Consider the following 26,574-nt stretch of genomic DNA (forward strand, 5'->3'; position numbering starts at 1 on the left):
CTCATAAAGGATAAAAAAACCCCCTAAAGCTTAAACAAAACATGGACAAAATACACAAGTTGGCACTAGGCACTAGAAATGGTGTCAAGCTAGAGGCCAAGTTTCAAAGTTTGGGGCATAAGGGTGCTAAAATTGGAGCAGGGACATTAGAACTTGGCGTAGGGGCCTTAACATAATATTAGGCAATCGCTTGGGGCGCACAATTTGTTTTCCACATTTCGTTTCTCCGTTGCTGATCCTCAAAATCGAACCTTAAACTCTCATGAACCTAATCTAAGTCACAAAACACTTAATTAATTAAGTATAATTAAATAAAAATTCAAACAAATATAAATGAGATATTAATTATGCAAAGTGAGCTAAAATGCAACGTTTCCCTTAAAAACCAAACAAAATGCTAAATATAAGAGCCTAAAATGTACAAAATATGGGCACTTATCACTCAATGAGTAGGCAATTCCTTTATGGTGAAACAAAACATCTAACGATATAAGGTAAATTCAATGTTATATCGTCAAGAACCCGAGAGAGGAAAAAATCAAACCTAAAGGTAAAGATGTTCACACGATTTAATGAAACCTGAGGCCACATCATGATCGTACCAGAACCTTCATTCTCTCGGCCGCTTAAGCCTCCCTTGTTAGGGAACAAAAGAGCAAAAGATAACAAAGGTTATCACAAGACCAAAACATAGTAGGATAGAAAACCACCCATCAACCAACCTCCACGGTTGATAGTAGATACTCCAATGCCTTGATCCATCTAATGGTGGGTCGACGGCAAATGAGAAATGGAGCCTAGAGAACATCGATAAACCAAAAGGAGCATTGGGTTCCAACAAAAACAGTAATCATTGGGCATCACCAACTAACCCCTCTGAACAATCGAAACTTGAAAGACTAGATAGCAGTGGGGATGATTGTGACCGACAACCTTCCAAAACATCCGCGACTGGAAAAGAAGAGAGAGGACAGAAGCCCTAAGGTTGAAAAAGAGACACCAAAGAAGGACGAAGTAATGATTGCAATAGGCAGGAGTGAGTAGCGTTGTCCAGGGGTTGGACGGTCGCTTATGTATGATGAGTTTCTCTCTCTCTAATAGTTGTGGCAAAAAGAAAGGAGAGCATTTTTTAACTTCTTTTTAATCCATTGTTATAAAGTTAATTGTAAGGATGAGCAAAACTTGATTTGATTAATTTTTTTTCGAATTTTGAGTTAATCGAATTAAGTTATTTAGTTTGTTCAAATCAACTCGGATAAGTAATTAGATTTTTCGAGTTCGAGTTGAGTTAAATTTTACAACTCGAAGTATTTGACTAACAGTTTGATGTAAATTTCCATAGGTCCTTGGCAGTTTTGAAAACGTGCAACTTGGTCCTCTAAAAAATTACAAAAATTCAAAATAACCCTAAAAATTCAAAATATTTATAAAATAATTTTTCAAAAATTTTATAAATATAGATAAATTCAAAAAATATAAAAATATAAAAAAATTATAAAATATATAAAAATGCCAAATTATATTTTTTTAAAAATAAAAAAAAAGACAAATTTGAGAACTTAAACAATTAAATTATCATACTATCTTGTTTTTTTTTTCTCTTATTTTATTTTCAACTCAGAAATGAGTTATATTGTCAACAAGATTTCAATATGACCAGCTTAAATATTTTAATTTAATTTGAAAAAATTATTCAAATCACTCGAATTTTATTTTACTCAGCTTGATTTTTTTAAACCAAATTAAGATGATAAAATAGAACTCATCAACTAAAATTCTTTTAAGTCAATTAGATTCTATTTCAGATATGATTTTGGTAAACTTAATATAAATATGGTTTTAGATGTAATATATTAATGTGTTATCATTAAAAAGAGAAAAAAATAATGAATGTATTTGTTTTCCGTCACATTAATATGTTATTCTGTCTAAATTTTGTGGGATTTGAAGAAAAGAAATCTAAATTATATTTATTTCATTATAAAATAAAACGCATAAAAGTCCAAAAAAAGCAAAAATACTAATATTTTTCTTAAAAAGGTGAAACTTCACAAGAAATTTAGAGCCAGGCAGTCCCCAGTCGGGTCTTCTTGTTTTCGTGAACTGAATGCGACCAAAAAAGAAGGGCCAACTCCTTCTCTTTACAAATATAAAAGAGAGACAATGCAACTCTCTCTTCACCCCAATCTCTTTCTGTAATCTTCTTTTTCAAGCCTAAGCTTGTTCTGATTTGACTCCCTCCTAACGCTGCCTTCTACAGATCACAGTACCTGAAGAAAACCCCTTTTTCCCCTCCTATTCTCTTCTACTATTTAACCCTCTTACAATTACCATCTGCCTACCCAAGTTTCTTTAATTATTTCTTTTTTGCTCTTATCAAAGGTCTGATCTTGTTGTCTATCCAATATGTTTCTTTCTCTCTCTCTCTCTTGTTTCCGAAAATTTTTAGAGCTTTTCATCCCCAAGCTTTGATTTCTAACGTGTTTTTGTGGGAGTTTATTCTATTTGTTTTCATTTTATTTGGTTTTGGAGACACGGGTTGTTTCAAATTTGACATAAAAACCAACTGACACTTGGTTTTGTATCTTGTTTCTTTTTCCTGCCTTCTATGTTTTGCCATTGTAATGTTAGATTGAAATCTGGGTTTTGATTTTGGGCTTCTTATATTGTTGTTATGCATCTCAAAATTTGATTCTTTTGTTTCCTCCTCTTTTACTTCGTTCTTGTTTGACATGTAATTATATTGCTTATATGTAATCCATGATATTTTTCTTTCAAATGCGTTTGGTTTACATTTGTGTCCTAGATCTGAGAAATATGTTTTCTTTTGATTTGATCATTTTTATCTTTCCATGTGTATTGATCAGGAGAATCTTGTATTGGAGGCATTGGTTCTCCATGGTGAGCCATTAATCATCAATTTGTTTCTATAATATAAATTCATTTATATGAAATTTGTTCTTCTTCTCTTATCTGTTAAAAGAAGAAGGCACTTTTGCTAACAATCTAATTGAGTTTTAGTTCAGCTGTAGCTAAAAAAGGTGCAGCTTTATTGTGATTTGATTTGGTTTTGGTTTATAACCATCAGGGTGAAGCCCCGGCATTCTGTTTTGACAATCTACAAAATGGATTTGGTTTAAAACCCAAAGGCTTGGAGACCTCTGCCGACGTTGGTGACAAAACGGTATGATAATTTAATGCCTAAATTTGGTGTTCTCCATGAAGTGTTTCACTTTTTTTCACTGTCTGTTATCTCTTAGCTAGCATGTTCAATCATCTTTTTTGATTGAGGATTGGCGTTTATTTCTCTTGGCAGTTTGTAATTGGTGGGGCAGACAATGATTCCACATCATATATTGGGGTTAAGATTTATGACAAATCTACAGGCAAATGGTTAGTTTTGGCTAGAAGAAACCACTTAGTTTGTTCTTCCAGGTTCCAGTTTAGAGTGGCGAGTTAATTGTTTCTGGTATATTTTTCAGGGTGATCCCTACAGTTCTGGGAACAAAACCAAAGGCATGTAAAGGCCATTCGGCCATTCTTTTGAATGAAGATCGAATAATGATAATTATTAGGGGTTCCACCCCAGATGACTGCATTTGGTTTCTTGAGGTTGGTATTTTTAAAACTTAAGGATCTTTTGAGGGTTAATATAGGATGAACTTCACATACTCTGCAGCTAGAATAGTTAATTTCTTGCGGAATTAACTCGGTGATTCTGAGTTGCATAAAAGGTATTTGTATATTTTGTTGCCTAAAAGTGTTCAATCTGTTCCAATATTGGTAGGCGGACACCAAGTATGTTAAGGAACAGAGAAAATTTTGGGGGACTGAAGTTGTTGCCTGGAGTAGGGGTGTGAGGGGTGATGCTGAGAAGCCGGTTGTTATCAGTGGTCCTTCTGGAGTTGGTAAGGGGACACTAATAAACATGTTGATGAAGGAATTCCCATCTATGTTTGGGTTCTCTGTCAGCCACACAACCCGTGCACCAAGGGGCAACGAGAAGAATGGAGTTCATTATCATTTTACTGACCGGAGTGTAATGGAGAAAGATATAAAAGATGGGAAATTTCTTGAGTTTGCTTCCGTTCATGGGAATCTTTATGGAACTAGTATTGAAGCAGTTGAGGCAGTAGCAGACTCTGGGAAGGTAAAACAGTCTTTCTTACTGGTCTATTAATAATAGTTGAATTGATTTGAAAGTTGCACTTGGGGAACCAAACTGTGAAATGGAACGCTTAAGCATGCAAAATCGTCAGGTCAGGATGTTAGGTTATTTTCTTACAGTAACAAAGCACTTAAGCATGTCAGATCTCATGAAATTATAGTTATACTTATGTCAACCCTTCCTTTAACAATTTATGAGTTATGTATCATCTCCTTGCATATTGTTACGAGGGGAGTACCAATGGTATATAATGTCTCTTGTATATACGTTAGTTAACTTGATGGCCTTTAGATAATATCATGTTGGTATTGGACAAGATGGTGCGACATTGAATTTTGGATTTCTGGTTGTTGTACTTCAGAAAGTGTATCAAGGGTTCTTGTTGGTATAGCATTCTTTACTTGAAAATTACCTTTCTGCACAAATGAATTTTTTTCCCCCCTATATAGAGGTGCATTCTTGACATTGATGTTCAAGGAGCAAGGTCAGTGAGGGCAAGTTCTCTTGATGCCATTTTCATTTTTATCTGTCCGCCCACAATGAGAGAGCTTGAAGAGCGGCTCCGTGCAAGGTGAATCAGTACTGTCCATTCGATATTTATCACTATACCATAATCCTAGTCTTGTAATAACTAGAATGCTGTAAATAGGGGGACTGAGACAGAGGAGCAAATCCTAAAACGACTACGGAATGCGGAAGCAGAAATTGAGCAAGGGAAATCTTCTGGCATCTTTGGTCATATATTATACAATGATAATCTCGAGGAGTGCTATGAGAATCTTAAGGTGACTTCTTTTTCCCTTGAACTGTATCATATGCATCTTAACTTCTTTTGACAAATATCCTTATCCAATGAATTCAATATGATATAGGAACTGCTAGGGCTGAATGGAAGTGCACCAACTAATCATAAGCCATGTAAGAAGATTATTTTCTCCATTGCTTTATTTATTTTTATTGTAAACAGAAAGTAATTGAGTTGAAATGTCATCCAGCACCCAAAGGGATTGATCTGCCTTCGAACCATTCGGTGTCAAAAATCGATAACAAGATCCTCATAAATTGTGAGACTCCGGAACTCGAGAAAGCGTCAAAGAACTTGTAAGTTTATACTTGCTCTTTCCCTTTTTCTTAAAGCAGGAGGAATGAGTTGAAGAAAGCATTTGTGGTTTATTCAGGATTGCATTGGATGTGTCGTCGCTAAAAGGTGGGGCACCCGGTCGGACAAGAGGACTAAATGTCTATGCCCTTGATTCATTTTCAGATGGCTTAAATGAGAAACTGAGCTGACGACTGCAACCAACCCTTAACATGGTTTTGTAGTTGACAAAAGGGGAACTATGATAAGAAAGCTTTTTTCTTTGCTTGTTTAAGAACCAGGATGTAGTATTTGAACAATTAGCAATTCCTACATGGGGCAATGAGAGAGAATTCATGATTTGTGCGGCAGTGGATAGTGTTGAGCCAAGTAGTAAGTGAATATATATTTGATTGGAAGATATGGGTGGGTTTGTCTGTGTCAATCCAAGAAAAAGAAGCATCACAAGTTGACTATTGAATGGATCAAAGGTTCGAATAGAATGAAACAGATGATAACGAAATTTGATCAATGAATTTGTTTTATCCAAATAATGAATAGATTCCGATTGAAGGGAACAATAGCTGACAGATGAGTTTGTGGTACACAAAGAATTTGATCAGATTGGGAGTCTTGAATGAGAATTTGTAAAAACTAAAGTTATCTTAATTTGGTTGCTACTTCAACTTAACATTCTTTTTTTCTTTCTGATTAACTTTCAAATGTGAAATTAGAGTAAAACGACCAATATTTATTTTTTCTAGAATCATAGATGCAGCAAGATAATGTAATAGAAATATAAAATCTATTCCAAATACATAAATCAGTTCACTATTTATATTTGATATATTTTAATTTAATCATTTATAGCATAAAAATATCTAAAAAATTATAAGACTTTCAAAATTAAATGACTTAATTTAATCACCTTTAAATTATAAACATTGATATTATTTATATGTTAATAAAATCAAATCAGGAGAAAAATAAATATTTTTTATATATGTATATAAAATACACAAATATATATATCTTATATTATTTTCTAAAATATTTATTTTTTTAATAGGAAAATTTGCTTAAAAAACTAATTTTATTTGTAAAGTTTCAAATATAAAGTAAATAATGAAAAATGTACCTAAAACCAAAATCGCTATAAAAAAAAAATTTGTGGTTGAGAATGAGATCCTTGCTTTATCTACTACTTGTACTTTTGCTCCCCATATGAGTCGAGCAAGGCTCATCAAATTTCTTCACTTGGTTTCAACACACTCTCACTGGGTATTTTAAGAGGCTTTTTCCTCTTCTTCAAGACGATTTGAGAGAAAACCAAAAGCCCTTTTCATGGTTTCGGCACTATGCCAATCATATTTGCTGTAAAATAAAACTGAAGGAAATTTGGATTAAAATATTTATTATATATACATAATTTAATAAAGGGATAGTATAATTTTTGGCCCCTAAACTTGACAACTAGATTCACTTTGGTATTTGTATTTTTTTTCCGTCTATTTTGACCCCTGAACTTAAAACATATAAAAATTTGATGTTGTGGTACTCTGAGATTGTGTCACTTCATTACTAGAAAAAAATATACCATCAATAATTAAATAAATAATAAAATTCATAAAAATATAAGAAAAAATTATTAAATCGGTTCAACCTGTTTAACTGTCAATTTTTGTCTTAATTTTCAATTTTTACCAATTTCTGAGTCGATCAATTCAACTTATTGTTTAGACCGGTATATCAATCAATTCTCGGTCCATTCGATTTGGTCTTATTCTAGTAATGTTGATCACATCATCAAATCTTGATAGAATCCAAATACAGGGACAAATGAATCTAGTTGCCAAATTCAAGGACCAAAGTAGATCGAAAAAAGTACAAGCACCAAAGTGCATCTAGTTGCTAAGTTCAATGCTCGATCCAGTTTTTAAGCTCTTTTAATTTTTTGTTTAAACTTATATTTTAGGCCTTATATTTATGTTCAAATCCTACTAAATTTCAAACAAACTTTCGAGTTTGGACAAATAATCGAATTCTTAAACAAATCTAATATATATGTATCACTATAAATATTTTCTTCTCAAATGTAAATCTTTTTTTTTTTCTTAAAATATCTACTGAAGTGAACCCAATAACTAATCCCGTATTCTGTATCAGTATCAAGCTAAATCTTTAAGTAATAGACCGGAATTAATTGTACATAGCTTACAAACTAAAATCAAAATCGTTTCTTAATACCATGTCGAAACATTGAATTTATTTCAGCACTTCGCTTAAACTAATTGCTTATTATTTATTGAATTCATTTTAGGTATTCTACAACTTTTTAGAAATTTCTTTTAAGAATTAAAGATATGGATTTAAATTGACGGAAAAAGATTTCAACTCCCGTTTGAGTTAAGATCATTTTGTGATACATTGAACTCGACACCAATAAGTACAGAATTCGTACTATCTTAAAATGTCCGAACCATTCCTCTCTCCTCAAACATTTAAAATACTTCCAAAATTTCTATACAAGTGCTTTTTTTTTTTCTTGCCATAATTCATAACATAATTTTATGAAAGTTGCCATTATTTCTTTTGCCAATATTATGTTTTTATTGTGTTTAACATTTGCATTTAATGAATTTATAATTTTTTTAGTGGCCAACATTTGTTGAATATGTTATTATTATTTTGATTGTCGTGGTAGTAAATTAGCGTTAATTTTATTAGAGTTGATGTTATTTTTGTTACATTTGTTGAATTTGTTCTAGGTACGGTATAAGAAATTTGTGTTATTGTTTTTGGTTGTCGCCATAGCAAGTTAGTGTTAATTTTGTTATATTCTTTGTTATTATAAATTGTTTAAATCATTAAAATTATAATGCCATTACTGTTGTTACGTGGGTTGAATATATTCTACTTATGATATAAGTGCGTGCTATTGTTCTTTTGACATTTAGTAAGCTAATGTTAATTTTGTTTGATTCTTTGTTGTAAAGAATTGTTGAAATTGTTTTTAATATTTGACAACGTGAATTGTGAAGTAGCGAGATGTAGTGTTTTTAGTGTAGTATATTTTCAATTTTGTTTGGTTAATTATTAGAAATGTTTAGTAATGTCTCTAGTACTGTCGCCGCCGCCAATGGAGGATAGCTTAACTGATATTTTAGTGAGAAAACCGTTCAAGATTTTGTGCTTGACTTTGCTTACCATTTTTAGAAAGTTACTCCCTAATAAGCTCTGAAAGTTACTTAATTGAATGTTTCATTAGTGAATAAAGGAACTTTGGGATTTTTATTATGGCTTTGCTTGTTTTATAGTGTATATCAGTGTATTAGGGTTTGTTGGTTGATAAACCCTAGAAAGATGAAGCCTTTTCCTGTTTGAGCCTTGAAGAAAAGTTGATAGTAATTTGCAAAATTATATTTGGGTTAAAATTTTACGATAGAATTACGGTGAATTTGGACGAAAATTTTTAAATTTATTGAGTTTTTAAAATGCTAGTATTTTAGAATTTATCAATATAAAATAATAGAATATATAATTGTTTTGTTTAGATAAATAATTAATTTTAAAAAAATAAGATATTAGAATTTTACAAATTAAAAAATAATTATATGTAAAAATAAATAATATAAAAAGTATTCAATATGGATATCATTATATTTGCAAAAATTTATCATTAGTTTTAATAAAATAAAATTTAAAATATATAGATTATAAATAAATAAAATAAAATTGGGAGGAATCTTGAAAAAGGAATTTGAATTATTAAAATTGCTAGTCGGATATGGCTCCGTAAGCATCACCTCCAACGATGATATTCAACTAGCCGCTGTCATTGTGTGGCTATGACGCAAAACAAGTGATAAACCATAAGATCCTAAAAAATTCCAAGAGAATCTTGTTATTTTCCAAGCTCCAATCTAAAATCCTTTGCCTTCTGGCAATTCGGCCTAATTTGTCCCGATATTAGAGCTCATAATCTACTTGAGTTTCACTTAAAGAAATTTGAACATAATTTAGTAAATAGCAAGTCGAGCTTGAGCTATCGAGTCGAATTTGAACTTCGCAATAGTTGACTTGCGAGCCTTATTGAACTTTTCATTTTTAATATTTTTATATTATTGAATTACGTTATTGCCTTTAATACATTATGAACCCTAAGTTCAATTATTGAGCCTAGCTCAAACTTGAATACATACGAGCTTAATTGAGTTTAAATTTGAGTTTGAATACAAAAATTGATAAATTAACTTAATTGAGTTTGAGCTTGAGCAGCTCAACTATATCTCAAGTCAAGCTCAAGCTTAAAATAGATATTTGATTGAGCTTGAGCTGAGTCTCAAGCTCCAAATCGGCTCGAGCTTGAGATCGTTAGTATTCAAACTCGACTTGGCTCAATTACATCCTTAGGTTAATTTCTTTTATTGGTCTTTGAATAATTGTATTGTGTGTAAGTTATAAATTTAGTCATTACACTTTAATTTGGTTAATTTTAACTCCTTTATTTTTTAAAGTTTGAGATTTCAGTCAAGACCCAATAGTAGCAGTTAAAGTCATTAGGTCAAAATTTAATTCCATCCTTTTTCAGTCCATATTGAACAACACCCAATAACTGTTAGATATAGGATAAATGATTCCGACTTCTAACCATCGAGACTTGAGTTTTCCAAGATCAAATACTCGAGATTAGATCAATCTCCTGTCCTTCGATAGACCTATTTTCATTGTCTTCAGTCAACTTTGGAGATGACAACTCAAATGATTTAAATTGATCTTTCAAAATGATCCTCTTCGAACTAACTTCTAATGAAGCCGAACATTTATCATCTTCATTGTAATTTGGTGGATTAGATAATAAAATACATTTCAATGGTTCGTTTAGAGAATTAAGTTCCAATTCTATAGGAACTAATGAATCTACCTTGGAAACAACAGAACAGTCTTTAACCTCGTCAGGAGATCTTATGGCCTTGAGTACATTAAAGGTCACATGTTCATCTTGAACTCGCATGGTGAGTTCACCTTTCTGCACATCGATCAACGTCCTACCAATTGCCAAGAAAGGCCTTCCTAGAATGATAGGGACTTCTTTATCTATTTCAAAAACCAAAACAATAAAATCAGCTCGAAATATAAATTTATCTACACGTACCAATACATCTTTGATATTCTCGTCAGGATGTGCTAATGATTTATCTGCTAGTTAGAGTGTAATAGTAGTTGGTTTGGCCTCGCTAATACCTAATCGCCTAAACACCGACATAGGCATCAAGTTGATACTCGTTCCCAAATCACATAAAGTCATACCATAGTAAGACACCGACATAGGTATGGTAAAGCTCCCTGTATCTTTCATTTTTTAGGGAAGTTTGTTTTGCAAAAATGCACTACATTCATTTGTTAATGCCACTATCTCAAATTCCCTAAATCTTTTCTTCTTAGAGAGGATATCCTTCATGAATTTTGTAACACCCCTAACCCGTAACCGTCGCCGGAATAGGTTAAGAGGCATTACCGATCCGTAACTCAAATCAGAACAAACATTTATCAATTAACAACTCAATTCAGTATTTTTCATTCATTTAATATTATAACATGCTTAAATTGAGCATATAAAGCTTAGAACATACATTCAGGACTAAATCAGGAACATATAAAATTTTTAGGAAAACTTAAGAAAATTTTCGTACTAAGGTCACACACTTGTGTGCCTCACAGGGCCACCAGACATACCCGTGTCACAAGTCGTGTGGAAACAGGGCATACATACTGACTTAGGTCACACTGCCGACCACACGCCCGTGTGCCACCCACGACCAGTAGACACGCTCGTGTGTCTAGGCCGTGTAACTCACTGACTTAATTAGTTAAGCTACAGCGGACACACGGTCGAGTCACACGCCCGTGTGCTCAACCATGTGGGGCAAAATTTAGTCTTGTTTTAAGCCATTTTCCTCACCCAAAACACATGCATCTATAATCAACCCAATGGTACCAAAACCACATTCAAATAAGCAACCAATTAATCATTTTTCATTACACATATTACACCATTTCATATACATCCATTTCACCTTTCAAATCCATGCCATTCTTACATTAAAACTCATCTCAAACCAATACCATTTGTGTCATCAAATGCATACCAAACCAACAAGACTTATAAGCCAAAATATGCATATAATCTATTCAATAATTCAACCTCATAAACATCCACATACCAATTATCATTTAAGCAATTTCGATTCACATATCCATCACATATTCAAACCATTTGCATAATAAATTCCATCAATCAAAATGCCAAACATACCATATTTAGCACACATATACATAACCAAATATTTAGCCAAGTTAAGCCAAATCACATGGCTTAAACACATCAACACATATAAGCTTCAATAGCTAAAATAACTTATACATCTCATATAATCAACTAGCCTATACATGCCATATTACCAATTTCACAGAGATAAAAAATACCAAATCAACTCCTGGATAGTGTGATGAAATCTTCGATGACTTCCAACCCGAGCGAGCTTTCAAATCATTGAAAAAATACAGAAAATAAACAGAGTAAGCTAATAAGCTTAGTAAGCCGTATGATTATCGGTATTATAAATAATTTAACAATTTATTCACAATTTAAAGCAACATAAATACTTATAATTCAGCTCCTTCCAATTTAATTCTTATTGCATTAACAACTAGGTACTTCAAATATGAATTCATCAACTTTCACTTACGCATCATATGAATTTATCAAATATCACTTACTTGTCGAGCATATCACATATACCTGTACTGACTCATATCGTCATTTCTATTCTCGTACCATCATCTCTTCCATTAAACCATTGGAATTAACGTCGAATACTCGGTATTTTGCACACTAAGTGCCATATACGTAGTAAAACTATCTATATCTCATATTACATATATATCACCAATTCATACATCAATATAACATGTAATGTCATTTCCATACAATCCAACCAATTTTTCCAATTGCCTAAGCATATAAAACCATCAATAAGTTAGTACCATAATGCCCATATTTCATCGAATCATCACAAGTGAAAACAATAAGTATTCAAGCTCAAGCACTTATAATTAACTTTCATTTCATACTTTAGTTCACCATATATCATCAATACTATGTAAATCACATAGCATTTATATCAATTCATTTCTATTCGTATAACCTGTAATTCATCAGTAATAATAGAAATTTATCCGTATCAATAGTAACTTATACATATCAACAGTAATTCATCCATATAATTACATAGCTTATTCACATGATCAGCAACAGTAATTATGCCCGTTGAACCTATTAGAACATCGAGGGATACACAGGTGATACACTATAAGTGTATTTATCAGAAATACGTTAATTCATTATCATTTTCTGATACGAGTCACAAAGGCCGACCCAAGCTCAAGAAGGTGATGGGCTCAAATCAAGAAAATCAAGATTCACTTTCTTATTTTCAAGAAAATAAAGAAACCGAATCTTGGCCCAATTTTGCTATTTGGAGCGATTTCAAGAATCAAGAAAATCAAGATTTCAAATCTTAAAAATCTTGGTCCAAGAAACCGAATCTTGCACCCAAAGCGCATTGGATCTCCGTTACGAGCATCAACGAACCAATTTCGGTAGAAGATGGAATACAAGCCCAATTTCTTGAAGACAAGGCCCAATAAGATGATTCCTGTAATAGCCCGATTTTAGGCTTAGTCGGAACAGTGGTTTCGGGACCACAAATCCGACGAAAAAAAAAATGTAATGGCTTGAATTTTCAGAGGTGTCGGAACGGTGATTCGAGATCACTAAATTCGACAAATGGGTAGAAAATATTATTAATTTAGTAAGTATAAGTTAAATATGAAGTTAGGAAAATTTTTGAAATAGTGAATAGTGCACTAGAAATAAATATTAAAATAATTAGAATCGAAATGAGGTATCAAGACCTCGGGGATTTTAAACTGAGCCATAAATATTTTTATAAATATTCATGGAGTGTTAAAAAGTTAGTATTAAAGTTTCGTTAAGAAATTTTAAAGTTCCGATAATTAATTGAACAAAAAGGACTAAATTGTAACAAATGCAAAATTTTGGGAAATGATTAAATAGCTTAAATGATAAAAGGAAGAGGGCTTTAAAGGCAAATAGACCCAAGGTCTATTTGGGCTGGACGGCAGAGGCATGAAATCAGCAAGAAAGTAAGGAGAATTAAGGGCAAAATTGGAAAATTGCAAAATTTGCTTAATAAAGTTAGGACCCAAGTGGAATTATCTAGATTTCTCTTCATTTTTCTGAATTCTCATCAGCTAAAACACCATGGAAGGGCTTCTTCAAGCTGGTTCTTCATATTTTTATTACAAGTAAGTTCAATTCTTGACTATTTCTTGAAATTTTTGTATTTTTATGACTTTTACAACTAGGCCCACTTGTTAAATCCATTAGTTTTTGATTTTATGAAAGAAGTTGAAAGTTGATATGAATATGTGCTGGAAGTATATGATGATTTAGCATGAAATTAGAGCTTTAAATTGTTCATATGCTGATTTTATTGAAAGAATTGAATAGAAAGTGAATGTTTGGGACCTAATAGTAAAAGAGTTTGAAGATAGAGTTATATGTGGAAATTCTGAATTTCAATAGTTGTGTAACAACTTATAATGTCTAGTAAAGTACTAATTGAGAAAATTAGATTAATTGAGGGGTTAATTGAGAAAGGACCGAATTGTATAAACTGTGAAATTTGGGGCAAAATGGAAATCAACATTTTGCACTAAAGCAGTTTTGGACAGCAGCAGTAGTGTAACTTTGAAAAATCACCAAAAATTGTAGAGATTGAATTAGAGGATGAATAAAATATGAAACTAAAGCTTATTGAGTCTAGTTTCTTATAAAAGAAATGATGTGAGCAATGGAATTGTAAATCGTGAGATATAATAGATTTTGTGAGACAAGGTCAGAATGAATTTGGGTTCCCCTGTTCTGACTTTGGAAAATCATTAAAAATTGTACAAAAATGATTATGAGTTATAGTTTATATGGTTAGAATCCTTAATGAGTCTATTTTTAGAAGAAACAAGCTAAAACATCATCCGAATTCTGTACAATGAGATAATTAATTTTTAGTGAAGAGTGGTCGGAACTGTCAGACAGCGAAACAGGGGAAACTTTAAAGAATAAACTGTACTATTTGGCTGAACCAAAAATTATGAAAATTTTATGGTATGAAGATATGTGAGTCTAGTTTCAGGGAAAATTAACAGATCTTAATTTGGAGCTCTGTAGCTCCGGATAAAAATAATTTAGTGACTCTGACTCGGATAAACAGCTTTGAATATACATGTTAGTGAATATTGAAATTATGGTTAATGTTGTTTAAGTGTGTTATACACATTAAGGATGTGGAATGGAGAGGAGGAGGAGGAAAATTGGGAAATATATGAATGATTCGTGTATAAATGGTCATATGTTTGATTATAACTCATAAACGATGAAATATGAATGATGCTTATTTTTGTGCATTATTGGTCATGGTTTAAGCTCATGTGTGAAAATAAAATTTCATAGTATGTGTGTATGGTATATTCAGTATATGATTTGGCATGAAATAATACCATGAATGGTTTATGAATTAACACATGTTGGTAAGCCTGATATATGAATAAATGATCAAATTGAGCGGAACGCCGGATTTGAGTACTTCTGATCAAGTGACAAAGTGATAAGTGGTAGCTTTAGCTACACTTATCTGATCAAGTGACAAGTGGAAAGTGATAAGTAATAGCTTCGGCTATACTTATCTGATCAAGTGACAAGTGGAAAGTGATAAGTAATAGCTTCGGCTATACTTATCTGATCAAGTGACAAAGTGATAAGTGGTAGCTTTAGCTACACTTATCTGATCAAGTGACAAGTGGAAAGTGATAAGTAATAGCTTCGGCTATACTTATCTGATCAAGTGACAAAGTGATAAGTGATAGCTTCGGCTACACTTATCTGATCAAGTGACAAGTGAAAAGTGATAAGTGATAGCTTTAGCTACACTTATCTGATCAAGAGACAAAGTGATAAGTGGCTACACTTATCTGATCAAGAAACAAAGTGATAAGTGGCTACACTTATCTGATCAAGAAACAAAGTGATAGGTGGCTACACTTATCTGATCAGGGACAAGTGATAAGTGATCATACGTAAGACCATAGTTATACTATGGCAAAGTGAAAGTGAAGTACTCAATTTTCCGTGACCGTTCCCTAATTTGATTAAGGATGGTAAGTGACAAATGGGCCCAAAAGAATTAAAGTAAATGGATAAGTGGTAGTGTATTTATATCAGGACGATGTTGTTATTCAAACTAAAGTGATATTTTCATTGCTAAATTGAGAATTTCATAAATGTGTTATTGAATGGTATAATCAATAAACATTGAGTTAAATGGTAAATACGTATTAGTTTTGAATTTGATGTCATTGAATTGCACGTGAATTAAATGGAAATTGCTAGTGATATGATTTAAATTATGAGCATGAGAAATTGCGAATTGAATGAAATGGAAATGAAGCATTAAATTGCATGAGTATGTATCGGGTCTCGCAGGCCCTAATTATTATGATTATAATATTTGAGGATATATTGGGAAAAGTTATAGAAACATGTTAATTATTTTGAAAGTTTTAATTTTGATGAAATTTTATAACTCGGTTAAATACGTTTACAAGTGTATGTGTTTTGGTAATGCCTCGTACCCTATTCCGGTGTTGGATACGGGTAAGGGGTGTTACAATTCCAAGCCCAAACAAGAAGACAAACCATACTTACTTGAAAATCAGACCAAATTGTCAAAGTGGCCCAATTTGTAAAGTTTTATTTTTAAAATACTTAGTTTAAATTTTTATGTAGATATTCAGTCCAAGAGGCCCAATTAAAAGCCCTTGGCCGAATTTCCATTTAAATATTAAAATAATTAGGAGTTTTTTATTTTTAGTTTTCTAATTAGATTAGGAAAACAATTGAGAGGCCTATATAAAGGCTTGGCCGGCCACCTTGTTATACACTTCTCAAATATATTAAAATTTCAGATTTGTTTAAGTGCAGAATTCTCCTTGAGTTTTTCTCCAAGAATTCTCTCATGAGTTTTCTTTAGAAGTTGTTTTAACAATCTTTTGATTGTGGGAGCCATCTTCAGCCTTCTTATTGCCATTGATATTCTTTGGAGGGGAGATTAGAGCCGTTTGAAGGGAGTTGTGAAATCTTTCGGGATTTCAAGGCTTCTTAGAACTTATCTTTTAATTTCTTGCTGTCAATTTTTTCTTTTAAATTCTGCTTGTGTCGATTTTATTTAATCACTTTGTTTGTTGTTCTTGTTGCGTTTTAGGCGTTCCAAAGCATTCCAAATCTGATTCGCCCTCTTCTTTATTAAAGATTGGATCGCCCCTTTTGTTATTGGCAGCAAAATTTGTTCAAAATCCCTAAATTCCTTGTTCTTGCCGATTTCTTCTTTTCAGATTTGGGTTGTTTTGATTGCTGAAATTTTGGAGAAATTTAACTTGCAGTTTGTGTCTTTCTTTTCAGATTCGGCAGATTGGAGTATTCTTTGGGGTTCAATTACATGTTCTTGATTCCCCCAAGAACCTTTATTAACAATTATTCCTATTCTCAATTTGATTCTTTGCTGATTTTGGGATTTTTATTCCAGATCTGGAAATTCAAAGTTCTAATCTTTTAATTTCTGTTTCGTTTCAGATCTGTTCGTTTAGAGCATCGTAGGAGTTTTCTCGTGACTTGGCAACTCGATCTTGGTCCGCGCACAACCCTCTATCATTTGGTATCAGATTTTGGGCGTTTTGGGTGTTCTTGGTTGATTTCTAAACTGATCTCTATTTTTTAAACTACAAACAGCGGTTTTACCTAGAAAAAGTTTTCGCAAAAAAATCATTTGAGTGGGTAAATGTTATCCGATTGATCTGAAATTTTACATACATATTTTTGGCACTGTGATTGAATATAAAAAAAATATTTCCAGCAAAAAATTCAGTCGAAAAAGTCAAAAAAAATTAAAAAATACGAAATCCAATAAAAATTAAAAAAAAATATTCAGCGGGTTGAGTTTTGTGCCCAAACTTTCCAGATCAAAAATTCAATATTTAAGGACATTCCAGATTTAATTTCATGATTTTTGGAGATCAGGAACATCTCGAACGAAGTTGTCAAGTTACTCCGCAGTTTTTCGGGTTTTTCAATTTCAGCAATTTTTATTGATTCTTAGCTGTAGGTTTTCATTTGTTTGCTTTTTATTCTCCCTTTACAATATCTAACACCTTCTTGTTTCTTGTGTTAGTAGGATTTAAACGTGTGCACAATTCTTCCTCGGTGCAACACGAATCAATTTGTGTCTCGTCAGTTTTTGGCATCCTAGTGCAAATTAGGACTCTTTGGTAGTTTCGATTCATAAACTTTCTAATTGGTTGATATAGACTCTACTAAAGAACTCACAAGACTGAATTCTACCTCATTGAGAATTTGATTTTTTCTTTTTGAGTGATTAACGGTGAGGTTTGCTAACTTTCCTTTTTGAGTGTTGAGTGTTTATTTTGCAGATTTTTGAAAATGTCTAGGATTGGTCAAGGTGATAATGACCATAATGATGTCCATGATAAACTTAAAATGATCCAACAACAGTTAGACGAATGGGCTGCCATACTTCGAACATTAAGTGCTACTATCAATGAGATGCGGGTGGAGCAAAGAGCCCAACGAGGACAACTTAATTCAAGTGAAAGGGCAGAAATGATAGTGCCAAGAAGACGAACATCCAACGAATATTCGAGAAGAGATTCCTATTATGACTCCTATTCAACGAGGAATTCAAGACGATGCAAAGGAAGTTTCGAGAGTGAAGTTTTCCAAGGGGATCATTGTTCGTATGCAAGTCATTCCGTACATACCCAACGAGAGCCTTTTCGTTCTGATTCATTTGTAACATCTCTATCTTGTAATGAAAGGAAGACAAAAAAAGAAATCAAAAAAGAAAACGAGAATCAAAAAGAGCAAAAAGAGATTGAGAGTGGAAAGGAATGTGAAACAGACAAGAAAATTGAAAAAGAAATTGAAGAAACAAAAGAAAAAGACGAGGAAAGGGTAGTGAGGAATGTTTCCACTAACCAATATATGAATTTTTTTTGTGTTGCTACTTTTCAGGTTCCCGAAATACCAAAAGATAACTTTCAACTTCAATACCTTTTCGATGAAAGACGCTTTCATATGATCAACATAGGCAAGGTTGAAGATGAAATCACACTACATGAGCCCGAAGGTAAGCGAGGTAAGGAAATTTCAGCCACTGAGTCCCGTGCAGATTTGAAAATTATTGATAAAAATTTTGGTGACTTAGTTCTTAAAAGATCCATTCATTTTGTTCTAATTAATTGTTACTCTTCGATTGTGGTTGATAAAGTCATTACGAAAGGAAGCATGAATTGTTATTCTCTTGATTTGCCTTATGTAAAATTCTCGAATTGGTGCAAATTTGTTTTGATGAATAAGGTAACAAAATTTTCCAAATTTGTTTTCAATTTATATTCGTGCCTTAAACAGTTTATATGGTTGTACATGAAGTTTGAGTTCCATTTGACAAAGGTTAACTCAACAATGGAGCTTCGACTACACTATGCCCCCAATGAGCGAAGGTTTGTATTAAATGAAAAAGGTAAAATCGACCCTTATTCTTCTGCTAATAAAGGTAAGATGCTTGAAACTTTTGAAACACTTCTGTACTCCTCGGGTAGTGACAAAGATCGTGTTGATGATTTAATTTTTGTAAAACACTTAGATCGAAATGTGATTGACTGTCCTATTTTATTTATTGATGATCTATCTGTTTTGATGGTTGATAAAAAGATTCTTGTTTTTGATAATGCATGTGTGAGTGAATCTATAGACCGTCGATTAATGCATGGTATGATTGTGCAACTCTGTGAACCATGTGAATCTTTTCAAATACCTACTTGTGACGATTATGTTTACCATTTGATTTATTACTCACAATTTATTCATGGTTTGTGGAAACAATTTGAGACGTCTGAATGCCTTAAAACATGTCTATCTTTGTTTCGAATATTTGACGAGGCAGTGGCGAGTAAATTAGATTGTTTGCATGGTAATCTGAATCAGTCCATTCGCATGCGTTATACCTGTTTTGTTATGCTTATGATTGGACTACAAGCTTGTTTGCCTTGCTATTTACTATCTCATGGCAATTCTTTTCAGTGGACTCAATTGCCATTAGTCCCGTTCGATCGAGGAAAGTCGAGTCCATTTGATTTTTTAGATTCGAGGACTAATCTTTTTGAGGAATGGGGGAATGATACGAGTCACAAAGGCCCAACCCAAGCTCAAGAAGGTGATGAGCTCAAATCAAGAAAATCAAGATTCACTTTCTTGTTTTCAAGAAAATAAAGAAACTGAATCTTGGCCCCATTTTGGTGTTTGGAGCGATTTCAAGAATCAAGAAAATCAAGATTTCAAATCTTGGAAATCTTGGTCCAAGAAACCGAATCTTGCACCCAAAGCACATTGGATCTCCGTTACGAGCATTAACGAACCAATTTCGGTAGAAGATGGAATACAAGCCCAAGTTCTTGAAGGCAAGGCCCAATAAGATGATTCCAAGCCCAAACAATAAGACAAACCATATGTAACACCCCGACCCGCGTCCGTCGCCGGATTAGAGTTACGAGGCATTACTAAACAAAGCACACATTCAAAAACACATAAAACCTAATTTAAACAAAATGATCATGAACAAGTCATTTTTAAACCAAACCGATCACAAGCATGGAAATTAAACCATTTTCGCATGGCTATTTATATATTATGATCCAAAACTAACCAAAAACATAATCAAGCCTATACATGCCATAAGATCGAGTTCAACTTTAACAAAATACCAAAAGAAGTCAATAGTGTGATAGACTATGCTGATGATCCCTGAGCTCGTAACGCGACTCCAAAATCTATAAAACAGAGGTAAATAAAAACACACACAGTAAGCTATTAAAGCTTAGTAAATCTAAAGCTTAACAAATTATATAAAGAATTAAAAAAAACAATTAAACAAGTTCTTGGTATATCTATTGAATTTTTTTTTAAATCACATATATATTGTCTTTTGAATATTTGCTATTCATAATCCCCTTATTTATAATCAAACATATGAATTCACAAAATACAAATCACTAAACTCATATATAAATATAAACAATATGTACACCACCAATTTATATATATATGCATTCGTCAAAAGTCCTACTTACGAATGCATTACATATTATTTGTATATAATCATATGCCTACGAAATTTTCATAATTTAAAACTTAATCTATATACATTTCAATTATGAATAACCGAATGCTTATGTATTTGCACCAAACAAATTATCATAACCAAATGAATATACATATACATCAAATGAATATATTTAGATATAATCACATTTACCAAAATATATATAGATAACACCGAGTACAAACATATTCCTTAAAAACATATATCAAATGCATATATAAATTTACTATATGCATATAACCAAATATATATATAATTTCATATATAACAAGTGCAATAAACCGTGTATATATATATAAATATATATATATACTCTCCAAATATAATAATAAGTATTTATCTGCTCATCAAACTTATTTATCAAATATATATACTTGATCTTCAAATATATATATTATTTACATATCACGTACATATTCAAAATATTGAATCCAGTAATATAATCACCGGCATTTAGCCTTCTAGGTTGTAAAACCTGATTTAATACATCGGCTTTTAGCCTACTAGACTTATAGTCCGAATAATTTCACTGGCATTAAGCCCGCTAGACAATGAGTCTGAATTATATCACCGGCATCAAGTCTGCTAGACAATAAGTCTGAATTACATTCGATCACTTTATATTAGTCGTTCAAACTAACAACCTCATATATTCATTTCCATTCAAGAACTTTCGAATGAATAAATTCACATAATCGAAACTTTCTTAAACATATATCAGTTCCTTACCTAAAGTCATTTCAAGAACATATTTGCATATACTTGCTTCATCGCATTTCATAATATCTTACACATATATCCTACCTAAATTCGGATTAAGTACCTATTCATGTATGTAAACATATCCAATCAAATATAGCATATACATATATTTTCAAATCTCACGTAAACATACCTACTCAATATTACATATTTACTCATGAATTACATGTCTTAAATTAATCCCAAAGGTTTATACACGTATATACATATATATATGTATATTCGAACTTTAATAATACATGTATATCATTCATACTTTATTCTATTTCAATCAATATGCTTTTAAAATAAAGTTCAACAAAATACAATACATTTACATACCTATATACCGATTTAATAACATTAAATAGCTAATAGACTTACCTCGGACAGTGAAAGATTGAAATCGGATAATTAGTCGAAAATTTTGGTTTTTCCCTGATCTAGCTCCGATTTCTTTGGTTCTTGATCTAAACATATTCAAAATGAGCTAGTTTAAATATTATTAACTTCAATTTAATCCAAAAACACAAAAATAGGAAAATTACAAATTTGCCCCTAACATTTTACATTTTTCCCAATTTAGTCCAAATTTATACAAAACACAAAACATTCAAATTTTTACTATACTAAGGTTAGGCCGAATCTTCATTATACTCATACAAGTCCATGCATTTCATTTATTTCGTATTTTAGTCCCTCAAAATTTTATTTTCACAATTTAACTCTAACTACTCAATTTCACCAAAACTTCTAATACAAAACATATTAATCTAAAATATATCTTTCATTATTCATCATCAAACATCACATAACACAAATGTTCATCAATAGCACAACTCAAATATTCATCAAAATTAAAAATTCAAGCATGGGTCGGATAATATTCGAAACAACGATCTCAAAAACGTAAAAATAATCAAAAATCGAACAAAGAACTAACGTTAATCAACAATAGAAATGCCGAACCCTAGAAAGCCATGAATAAATTCCCAAAGTTTCCTTATTCGGCCAAAGAGATGAAAATGTCTTATGATTTCTTTACTTAATTTAATTATAAGATATAATTTAATATTTTACTAAATTAACCTTATTATAATAAATACTTATAACATATATATTATGGACAATGTTGTCATATACCACCCACTAACTAAATCTTGGTCTAATTACATATTTAGACCTCCCACTTAAAAAGACAACAACAAATAGGTGCTTTTAAAATTTAACCTCTAACTTTTATTTTACGCGATTAAACCCTTTTCATCGAATTGAACCTTCAAACGATTAAATTTCCACACGAATTTTTCACACCAATAACTTAACATATAATAAACATTAAAAATAATATTAAATTTTTTTGACTCGGATTTGTGGTCCCGAAACCATTATTCCAATTAGGGTCAAAATCGGGTTGTTACCACTCTCCCCCTTAGGGATTTTCGTCCCCGAAATTCTTACCGGTGAATAGGTTTAGATAACGCACCTTCATTGTATATTTTGACTCCCAAGTCGCTTCTTCAACTCCGTGTTTATGCCACAATACTTTAACTAACGGAATTTTCTTATTTCGTAATTATTTGATCTCCCGAGCCAAAATGCTAATCGGTTCTTCTTTATATGACATATCAGAGTTAATTTCAATCTCCGTCGGATTAATCACATGTGAAGGATCAGATCGGTATCTACGGAACATCGAGACATGGAATACATTGTGAATCTTTTCTAACTCCGGTGGCAACAATAATCTATAAGCAACCGGCCCAACACGCTCTATAATCTCATACGGTCCAATGAATCTCGGACTTAATTTACCTTTGTGACCAAATCTGAGTATTTTCTTCCATGGTGAGACTTTCAAAAACACTTTGTCTCTGATCTGAAATTCTATATCCTTTCTTTTCAAATTCGCATAGGATTTTTGACGATCCGATGATGATTTCAGACTGTCCCGAATCACTTTCACTTTCTGTTCAGTCTCTTTGATCAAATCAACCCCGTGTATCTTATTTTCACTGAGCTCGGTCCAATATAATGGTGTACGACATTTACGACCGTATAAAGCCTCGTAAGGTGTCATTTTGATACTAGATTGAAAGCTGTTATTATATGCAAATTCAATCAAAGGTAAGTATGAGACTTTCAAAAACACTTTGTCTCCGATCTGAAATTCTATATCCTTTCTTTTCAAATTCGCATAGGATTTTTGACGATCCGATGATGATTTCAGACTGTCCCGAATCACTTTCACTTTCTGTTCAGTCTCTTTGATCAAATCAACCCCGTGTATCTTATTTTCACTGAGCTCGGTCCAATATAATGGTGTACGACATTTACGACCGTATAAAGCCTCGTAATGTGTCATTTTGATACTAGATTGAAAGCTGTTATTATATGCAAATTCAATCAAAGGTAAGTATCGTTCCCACGTACCTTCAAACTCGAGAATGCAACATCTCAACATATCCTAAAGTATCTGAATGATTCGCTCGGATTGACCATCTGCTTGTGGATGAAAAGCTGTGCTAAAATATAGTTTCGTACCTAAAGCATCTTGTAGTTTCTTCCAAAATCGCGATGTGAATCTCGGGTCTCTGTCTGAAACAATAGAAATAGGCACACCATGCAATTTCACAATTTGAGAAACATACAATTCAACAAGTTTATCGAGCGGGAAGTCTATGCGAATCGAAATAAAGTGTGCCGATTTTGTCAACCTATCAACAATAACCCAGATTCATCTTTCTTGCTCGGTGTCAACGGTAAACCGGATACAAAATCCATCGTGACTCGATCCCATTTCCATTCAAGTATCATGATCGGTTGAAGCAATCCAGATGGTACTTGATGCTCAGCTTTTACTTGCTGACATATTAAACATTTCGAAACAAAGTCAGAAATGTCTCGTTTCATACCATGCCACCAATAGTGCTGTTTCAGATCGTTATACATTTTTGTGCTACCCGGATGAACAGAAAATCGACTATTATGAGCTTCATTCAAAATCATCTGAATTAACTCTGAATTTTTCGGAACACATAATCGGTTTCTGAATCTCAAACAATCCTCAGCATCAACTAAAAATTTTGAATCAACATTTAAGTCACACTGAGCTCGTTTTGCAATTAAATCATCATCGACTTTCTGAGCTTCACAAATCTGTTGAACAAATAACGGTTTTGCTTTCAACTCAGCTACTATCGCACCATCATCAGACATAGCTATATGCGCGTTCATTGCACGCAAAGCAAACAGTGATTTTCGACTTAGGGCATCAGCAACAACATTAGCCTTTCCTAGATGATAGTCAATCACAAGCTCATAATCTTTCAGTAATTCTAACCATCGGTGCTGTCTCAAATTCAGATCTTTCTGTTTCATCAAATATTTCAGGCTTTTGTGATCGGAATAAACATGACATTTTTCGCCAAACAGATAGTGACGCCATATTTTTAACGCAAATACAATAGCGGCCAATTACAGATCATGCGTCGAATAGTTCTTTTCATGCGACTTTAACTGTCTCGAGACATAGGCTACAACTTTGCCTTCCTGTATCAAAACACAGCCCAAACCATTTAAAGATGAATCACTATAGATAAAAAACTCTTTACCCAATTCGGGCTGAACTAAGACTGGAGCTTCGATCAAAAGAACTTTCAACTGATCTCTGGCACTTTTCTGACCACTCAAACTTAACGTCTTTTTGCAGTAGCTTTGTCATCGGGGTCGCAATCATAGAGAACCCTTTCACGAATCGTCTATAGTAACCAGGAAGCCCTAGAAAGCTTCAAACTTCAGAGACATTTTTCGGAGGTTTCCAATCAAGTATAGCTGAAATTTTACTCGGATCAACCCGAATACCCAATGCTGATACAACATGGCCCAGAAAACTAACTTCGCGTAACCAAAACTCACATTTACTAAACTTTGCATACAACTGTTTATCTCGCAAAGTTTGTAACACAAGTCTCAGATGTTCGGCATGCTCGATTTCGTCACGAGAGTAGATTAAAATGTCATCTATAAATACTACCACAAATCGATCCAGATACTGTCTAAAGATCCGATTCATCAAGTGCATGAAAATAGCAGGTGCATTAGTAAGTCCGAAAGGCATAACCAGAAACTCATAATGTCCGTACCTCGTTCAGAAAGTAGTCTTTGGCACATCAGAGTCTTTAACTCGCAACTGATAGTAGCCTGATCTAAGATCTATCTTCAAAAACACAGTTGCCCCTTTCAATTGATCGAACAAATCATCAATCCATGGTAACAGATACTTATTCTTTATAGTCACCTTATTGAGCTGCCGGTAATCAATACACATTCTCATCGTTCTGTCTTTCTTTCTCACAAATAGAACTGGTGCACCCCAAGGAGAGAAACTCGGTCGTGCGAAACCTTTATCAGTCAACTCTTGCAACTGTACTTTCAATTCTTTTAATTCAGTCGGTGCCATACGGTATGGAGCTATCGAAATTGGAGTCGTCCCTGGTACTAACTCAATACCAAACTCTACCTCTCGAATAGTTGGTAAACCCGGTAATTCTTCGGGAAACACGTCTGAATACTCTCACACAACTGGTACGGATTCAATCTTTTTCGGTCACTTTACTATCAACCTCAACCCAAGCTAGCCAAATTATAATAGGGTCCATTGCAGCCCAAAATTTTCATTTATTTCACATTTCTACCACAACATTTTCATATTTCACAATTTAGTCCAAAATTGACATTTTTATCAAAAATTCCTTAACAAAACTTGTTAATCTAATAACAACAATTCATAATTTATCATAAAACATCAAAATACTCATATATTCAACAATTAAAACATTCAAATACTTTAATAGTTTTGAAATCGAAGATACGGGCTAGCTAGATTAAGCTGCAACGAGCTCAGAACCATAGAAATCATTAAAAATCAAGTCAAAACCGTACCTTAATGGACAAATGAAGTTTGACTGAATAAGAACACAACCATGGCTGATTTTTAATTTCTTCAATCAGTTTTTGGGAAGATGATAACCCAAATTGTTTTATTTTAATTAATTAACCTTTATTATAAAATACCAAAATTAACCTTTAATTTTACAACCAAAAATCATGTTAAAGGTGTCCATAAATGTCCATTATGACAACTAATGGTATAATTACCAAATTAGGACTCCTAAAATTTAATTTAATAGCCATTTCATACTTTTAACTAATAG

General features: G+C 32.7%; 1 protein-coding gene across 2 annotated transcripts; it reads left to right on the forward strand.

Moving 5' to 3' along the window:
• The first annotated feature begins 2,067 nt into the window (after positions 1–2,067).
• On the forward strand, positions 2,068–5,937 carry LOC107891293 (guanylate kinase 2). 2 transcript variants are annotated; one of them, XM_041100697.1, is made up of 11 exons: positions 2,068–2,382; positions 2,868–2,901; positions 3,089–3,184; positions 3,317–3,393; positions 3,483–3,612; positions 3,788–4,150; positions 4,618–4,739; positions 4,818–4,953; positions 5,041–5,086; positions 5,164–5,269; positions 5,347–5,937. In XM_041100697.1, exons 2-11 carry the CDS (start codon positions 2,899–2,901, stop codon positions 5,456–5,458), a joined length of 1,191 nt encoding a protein of 396 aa, XP_040956631.1. In that variant the 5' UTR covers positions 2,068–2,382; positions 2,868–2,898; the 3' UTR covers positions 5,459–5,937. The 2 variants fall into 2 exon arrangements, with proteins under 2 accessions (XP_040956631.1, XP_040956630.1); XM_041100696.1 differs by having other exon boundaries at positions 2,073–2,901.
• Positions 5,938–26,574: the final 20,637 nt, after the last annotated feature.

The sequence above is a fragment of the Gossypium hirsutum genome, chromosome D09, assembly GCF_007990345.1.
Source record: "Gossypium hirsutum isolate 1008001.06 chromosome D09, Gossypium_hirsutum_v2.1, whole genome shotgun sequence".
Lineage (NCBI taxonomy): Eukaryota > Viridiplantae > Streptophyta > Magnoliopsida > Malvales > Malvaceae > Gossypium > Gossypium hirsutum.

Coding starts and splice junctions, on each gene's coding strand:
- LOC107891293 (XM_041100696.1), top strand. CDS start 2,761: ATGATATTTTTCTTTCAAATGCGTTTGGTTTACATTTGTGTCCTAGAT. Junction 3,185..3,316: donor CCGACGTTGGTGACAAAACG/GTATGATAATTT, acceptor TTCTCTTGGCAG/TTTGTAATTGGTGGGGCAGA. Junction 3,613..3,787: donor ACTGCATTTGGTTTCTTGAG/GTTGGTATTTTT, acceptor CAATATTGGTAG/GCGGACACCAAGTATGTTAA.